The 6,863-nt window shown below is 33.3% G+C and overlaps 1 protein-coding gene and 1 long non-coding RNA gene across 7 annotated transcripts; one reads left to right on the top strand and one right to left on the bottom strand.

Annotated features, from left to right (window-relative positions):
- The first annotated feature begins 389 nt into the window (after positions 1-389).
- Positions 390-5,153, top strand: LOC110643341 (uncharacterized). Of its 3 annotated transcripts, none has more exons than XR_002492619.2 (5): positions 390-622; positions 4,011-4,116; positions 4,201-4,307; positions 4,482-4,558; positions 4,806-5,153. It is a non-coding gene; the product is annotated as an uncharacterized LOC110643341 (long non-coding RNA). The 3 variants fall into 3 exon arrangements; XR_002492618.2 differs by having other exon boundaries at positions 391-622; positions 4,023-4,116; XR_009144877.1 differs by having other exon boundaries at positions 393-4,116.
- Positions 5,056-6,863, bottom strand: LOC110643340 (uncharacterized). Of its 4 annotated transcripts, none has more exons than XM_021795694.2 (4): positions 6,698-6,863; positions 6,099-6,394; positions 5,825-6,000; positions 5,056-5,424 (listed from the first exon to the last, which is right to left on the bottom strand). In XM_021795694.2, the coding sequence occupies exons 2-4, from the start codon at positions 6,373-6,375 to the stop codon at positions 5,314-5,316; spliced, it is 564 nt and encodes a 187-aa protein (XP_021651386.2). In that variant the 5' UTR covers positions 6,376-6,394; positions 6,698-6,863; the 3' UTR covers positions 5,056-5,313. The 4 variants fall into 4 exon arrangements, with proteins under 4 accessions (XP_021651386.2, XP_021651387.2, XP_021651384.2 ...); XM_021795695.2 differs by having other exon boundaries at positions 6,688-6,863; XM_021795692.2 differs by lacking the exon at positions 6,698-6,863 and having other exon boundaries at positions 6,099-6,514.

Here is a 6,863-nt window from a genome sequence, read left to right on the forward strand (position 1 = left end):
AAAAATTATAGTATAATTTTGATTATATAAAAATTGTAATTTTTCTATTTGCAAAAATTGCATTTGTCGCAAACAAAAGTTTTTAAAACTTGGTTAAATTTAATAAAAAAAAAATAAGAAAACCAGTGCTATTCAGTTGTGAAAAAAAATTTATAATAATTTTCTAAATGGAAAATAATATTTTTTTACAAAAAGAAATTACCTTATAATTTTTTATAAATAAATATAAATAATTATTGAAAATATTTATTTGCAATAGTAAAATATTAATTACATTATTTATAATAAATAACATATATTAAAATTTAAAAGTAAAATGAATATATTTTATAATAATTTATTTTTTTACAAAATATAAAAATATAATCTTTAATTTTTAGTTATATTTTTTTAACATTTTCTATTGTCTTTCGTGTAAATTAAAATTTGAAATTTTCATAAAAAGTAAAAAACGGTCAACAATTTTTCACAAATAAACAAATCTCTACCATTTCAATTCTACATTAGTAGTTCTTGTTTGTGGTTTTTCAGGAGATCAGAAGTTTAGGGCTGAGCTCTCCAAGAAATTGTCCTCGGAGAAGAAACATTGGGTGATGACCTTGTAGTTGGCTTTTGCTCGGAGGTAAAAATTTTCTTTTCTTTTATCGTTTGTTAACTTGATTAGGCTTTCTTTGATTTTTCCCCCCTTTTTATGGTGTTTGAGGATGACTTAAGTATGTTGCTATAAAACAATGACTTGTAAACGGAAAGTTGAATATAACATACTCGAGAAAATGTGCAAGTGAAGCTATGAATTCCGTTGAATAAGAGACTTTGGCAGAATTTAACACTTGCCTTGACCACAACGCCAAACTTATTTTATGGAAGTACTCAAAGAAGTTCGATGAATGCTCTTCAATTAGATTTCGAAGTGAATGCACTCTGACTTATGACTTTGAGCCTGGTTGGAATTATTGCTTTGCTGTTTGATTTCAGTGAAATACCGGTATTATATTGAACTATTCCATCCAACATCTTCTCACTTTATATATAACTGCAAAATCAGGAATGGAGATAATGTGTATATATTGTTTCAGAAAAAAATAAGCCTTCAGACATTAATCTCTTATTCTGCCTGTAAGGGTGGAAGTTTGAATGTTTGATTTGAAATTTACTGTCTTAGAGCTACCAACCAACTTAGTTAGTTAGAGAGAAAGAAATGTTAAGGAAAAATTATCACAGATCAACAATATTAATAAGTGAAGAACAAGGGTGATAAACTGGAAGGAGACTTTTTGTTCACATCTGGTTGGCATTACCAATAAAAATGGTATGGACGTGTCTATATCTGCTTCACATGCTTGCTTGTTTCTTACTTCGTGTGGAAAGAATGCCACATTGTAAATATTATATAATCATTTAAATTTGGTTAGGACGCATTGGGTTAGGGAGATGATGAAATGGAGGGATTGGGATTTTATTTTTAGTTTAAATTATTTGAATGGAGATCATAAGACAGGCATCTTTTTGTTGGTTGGAGATCTGACCATGGAAACTATCTTTTCATGACCTTACTACCTCTGTCTATTAACTTTCTTCTCATTCATTTTCCTAGAGTACTCCAGCTTGATCTTCTCTTACAGAACACTCATGAATCTGGGTGAATTAGTTTGAAGGTTAATTTTATATGCCACTAGAAAGGTGTATTTCAAGTAAAACATTTTTCTAATAACATTCTAAGTACATTCCTGAATTTAACCGACAAAACGTGACCTATACATTACAAATCTCATTCAAATTGTTTAACTAGAATTTGAAAATCAATTCATTCATTTAGAGATTTTTAAGGCATATTTTGATGTCTTATACATATATGACTGCCCTTTTTTCTTACTCAACTTTTGATGGATATTTATTATCTATCAATAATGTGAATTTTACAGTATATGATGGCCATCCTAAAAGATGGGATATTTGAAACTATGGCATCGCAAGGATATGTCATAGTGTGGTTTGAAATTCATAAAATTGGGCCCAAAATGATCTCTATAGAATGTTCAAAAATATATCTATTTATTAGCATACTTAAAACATCAACAAACCTTTAAAACTTCAACAAACCCTTAGGCCCTCATGTATGGCCAACATTCTTTCTCGCATTCAACTAGAAAGACGTTCATTTATGCTAGATAGAACATCCTTGTTAGGATACTTAAAAGTTCTAACAAAAACCTAGGCTAACATTTATGGTCAACATCCTTAGGATAAATTTCAATAACTGTCCCTAAACTTATATAGTTGTAACGTTACAGTCTTTCAACTTTAAAACGTAACATAAAACCCTCTAAACTTTTAAATTTTGCATAGTAAAATCTCTCTGACTTTCAATTACTAATTTTTCAGTTAGAAATTGATGTGAATAGCTCCCGCATGGCGCTTAGTCAACATTTCTCTCTCCTCTCTTATGCAAAGTGTAAAACTATTCTCTTTACACATAAAAAATTATTCTGTTTATAGAGAGAAGAAGGATTCAATTCACACATGGTTTGAGAGAAAAAGAGAAATACTGACTAAATTTCATGTTGGAACTGTTCAGGTCAGCGTTTAACTGAAAAATCAATAATTGGAGGTTAGAGGGATTTTATTGTGCAAAATTTGAAAGTTGATGAAGTTTTATGTTACATTTTTAAGTTAAGGGACTGTAATGTTACAACTATATAAGTTCAGGGACAGTTGTCAAAATTTGTCCACATCCTTACAATAAAAAGAAAATCCACACTGAGATTACTAGAATTTTCTTACATTCCAAAGCTAACACACTTAAAAGGCCTAACTGCAAGTTGTTTCATCATTCATTCTAGGCAGTTCTATTCTTCCACTGATGTGATATGTGGTCCTAGGGTTGACCATGCTTTACCCCTCAAAATGTGTTTGGATTACAACCACAGGATCATTCATAAGTACGTTTTCATCCAGATTTAATTGAACAAATGTCTAACAAATATTAGAGCATTAGAGTAAGCTTGCTTATTGCCCTTTCCAAACATTTTCTTCTAAAAAATTTCCAGAAAATTATTGGAGAAGAGATTGCTGATATATGATAAGTTGATGACATGGTAAGCCCGCTTGCTTATTTTAAGGGCAGAAGTGCAAGGGAGAGGAAATATTTGAGTTTTAATTTAGCTTCTCTAAAGTACCTTACTCATAAACTAAGAGGAGAATTGCTTTATTCTGATAGCCAAGAAAGAGACATGGTAAGGTTTTGGCCCAAATCACATGCACTGGGACAGAACTTGGCTTTTTCTGGGAAGCTTAGTGGGTTGTGATTCAACAGTATTGTGAGGTAGCTATGTAAACAAGATGGTAACTTTTGGTAAATTTTGATTTAATTTGCCGAAATCATTTAATAGCTTAAAGCTCCCTTCTTTCTCTGATTATCTCTATCCTTTTGGGGTGGGAGGGGACAACTATATATGTAAACTAAGCCTGTGTTTGTTTTACGGAAAATAATTAATGCATAAAAATTGTGTTTTATAGAAATTGTTTTATAAGAAAATATTTTCTATTATTTGGTTACAATGTTAAACTAATAGTATATGTTTATATTATTTAAGTATAGTTTTTCACATTTTAATAAGATTGTCAAAGTCCAGACAATTACTTACTTTTTGAAAAAAATGAAACTATTTTCCTTAAAATTAGCTTAGTTTATCTTTGACCAGGAAAAAATTTTCGTTAACCCATTTTCGCCAAACGCTAGAAAATGCGGAAAATATTTTCCAAAAAAATATTTTCCGCAAAACAAATGGAGCCTAACATTTCAAATTTCTATTGCTGAAAAAACTAGAGCTGCAGCCCTTTGGCTACTTGTATCCTCGTGAAATTTCATGGTTTAAGGTGGTGACATCTATTAGCAACTTGAAGCTCCTCCCCTCTCCTCTCCAGGGAAAAGAAAAATAAAATATTTCATGTTGTTCATCTGCTTAAGAAAATGAGGTTGATAGAGATTTTTGTTAAATTTGCCATCTAAGTAATGATTGCAGGGGAAAAAATTATCTTACAAGCAAGAATGTGCAAGCGAAGTAGGAGGAATAACTTAGCAAAATGAAAAATTGCTTATGATGCCTGCATAAAATGGTGAGGAAATAGGAAGTTTCTTATTTTGGTATTTTTGAATGCATAATCACTTACTTTTTACTTTATAATTTTTTGTATTGTTAGATCAATAGAGGATGCTGGACGGTGTTCTTAGGCCTAAAAATTGGTGGTGGAAATGAGAAACAAGGAATGGGAAATCCTGATCCTTCATTGCTCGATCTCAAAATTAGGTATTCCATTTCCATTCCTTTTTTCTTGATAATCATATGGGATGTCACTTTAAGGCAACAAAACTAATAGATAATGATGGTAATCATCAGAAATGAAGCCGTGCTCTAATTTTCCCAGCCCACAACTTCGTTAATTTAATTTCTCCTAATTGAGTTATATATGGTTTCTTGCAGTTCTGATTCCTTTTAACTTGTTCTACCATCTTTTTCTCATCTCATAGGAGCCTTGCGTTTGTTTGACGGAATAACAGGTAATAATTGACCCCAAAAGAAATATCTGGCCTGACAATAATACAAGGACTGTTGTTCAGACAACTTCCATCGATTGGTTGTAACTTTTTGTGCATGTTTAGTCCATTATTAGCAATATCTTCATATGCTACCTGTACGTTTGAAGTTTTGAGATAAAAACAAATGATCCAAAATTTTCTTTGATGCCAACTGGCTTGTAGTGTTGGAAACAGATATTTATTAACTTCTTGCGCAATGAGTATGCAGGACCTGGAACATGATTGGTGGAGCCATTCACTGATATGCTGGTAAGGAGAGGAAATTACCTGGTGTACCTTTAGCTGCAAGGGATTCCTTGTTATGGGCTCAAAACTATGTTAATCTGGACTGGGAAGTTTGGACCTCAAACGTACATAATTCACTTCTTTTCAGTGTATTTGATAAGGATACCTTTTATTTTATACTACTCTAATTCCTGACCAATCATAAGCTTGCGGTATATGGAGACAGGAAAATATTACTTGTAAAACAATGTTAGATCCATTGCCATCTTTGTAGCTATACAGATTTCTTTTTACTTGAAAATGGTTTGAAACTGGTAGCTTTGATTGACAATGCTTTTGACATCTAATAACACTTCTCCTTTGATCGATTGATGAATAAATCTATTTTGCTGTGTACAAGGAGTATTCCACATATGACTAACCTCCAGAAATGTTGGAAGCAATCAATCTCCTGCATTTTTCATGTGCCATATATGACTAACACCGTCAGCTCAGCTCGCAGCCTCAGAGATGCTCTGTAATGTGGGGCGCCAGGACTTTGACCTGAGTGCAGTGGAGGTGATTGATGACGCCCTTGGTCGGCGTCTTTCACTTTTAATCGCCTGAAGTTTTTGCAACTTTATCAGAAGGTCAATGGCTCATTAATAATAATGAAAATACTTAAAAATGAATAATAATATTCTTATGGTTGAAAATTCTCCATCATCATCTACTATGATCATGGACCCTCTTCATATTAAAGGATAATCTTTGTATGGTTGACAAAGCTATTTCTATTATCTTAGAGTTCCTTCAACGCCACCAGCCGATGTCTGCTTGATTACGAAATTGAAGAAAGAAAGTAATAGTTCTTCAAGCAGCAATTTGTTTGAGACATAATTAAACCAGTTCCAATAATATGGTAGTTATTGAAATAACATAAATATGAAATTGATCGAAAAAAGAAATAAAGAAAAAGCTTAGAATGATAAGAGGTCTAGTGAGAGATATATGTATATATACCTGATGATCTTTCTCCTTATCCTTCTCAGTGTCAGCAGGTCTGTTTTCTGCTTCACAATCCAAACTCTTCTTCTCTGATGCCATCTGAGGCTTCTCAACTGATTCCGGCCGCTGCTGCTGCTGCTGCTGCCTCCTCATTTTCGCATGCTTCTTTGCCCTCAACACCTTCATAACTTCTAAAGCCACAGAAAATAGTAAGCAGATTAGAAACTTACCACAAATAAAAACAATCACAGAGATTGTTTGAAGAACAGCATTAGTAATTAATTCTGACCTTGAGTAGTAACAAGACGATAAGCATGGCCAAGTGCAAGAGTATCAGTAGGCCTAAGAAGCTTGACACGAGTGAACTGAACAGTAGTCTTCTTCTGATGGCTATTATCTTTATCTTGATCCCCAGATAGAGGCAATGGAATAATCAAAGAAACATAGTGACCAGGATTCAATCTCATGACCTCACTAGCTGAAATTGGCCAATAAAGCCTCTCTATCTTGCCACAGGGATGCTGTATGACCAAGGCTGCAGCATCTATGGCTTGACAGTTCCCCATCTCTCATGGAATTAGCTATCTAGGGAAGGCAAAAAGAAAGAAAGAAGATGAAGAAAGATAAAGATCAGCAACAAACGAAGGAAGGAGGTGAAGAAATAGCAGCAGTCTCTTTCTGTACAGCTCCAACCATGCACCCCCACAATCACAAATATACTAGTAAGGGTCTTAATCAAGTAAGCAGGCCGTCTTTCATTTCCCAACTAACTAAATTCCTACTTGGTCAATTTTAAAATTAAACAATTTGACATTTTAATTCGGCAAATAAAAAATTACTACATTACACAAACACAATTGACATTAAATAATTAGGACCTGCACGGACCTCGGACTGAGTTAGGAGTGCCACGTGGGGAGAAGTCAGGTGAAGGAAGCACGGCCGGACATGTTCGGCGGTGTCGACGGAGTCAATGGATTTTGGAATTATAAGAAAGAGAGTAAAATAAAGAAGAGGAGTAGAAAGAAAGGCGTGTGAGGGAGATTCCTTCGGA

Source organism: Hevea brasiliensis, chromosome 2 (assembly GCF_030052815.1).
Source record: "Hevea brasiliensis isolate MT/VB/25A 57/8 chromosome 2, ASM3005281v1, whole genome shotgun sequence".
NCBI lineage: Eukaryota > Viridiplantae > Streptophyta > Magnoliopsida > Malpighiales > Euphorbiaceae > Hevea > Hevea brasiliensis.

Coding starts and splice junctions, on each gene's coding strand:
- LOC110643340 (XM_058138122.1), bottom strand. CDS start 6,375: ATGGGGAACTGTCAAGCCATAGATGCTGCAGCCTTGGTCATACAGCAT. Junction 6,001..6,098: donor TCGTCTTGTTACTACTCAAG/GTCAGAATTAAT, acceptor CTGTGGCTTTAG/AAGTTATGAAGGTGTTGAGG.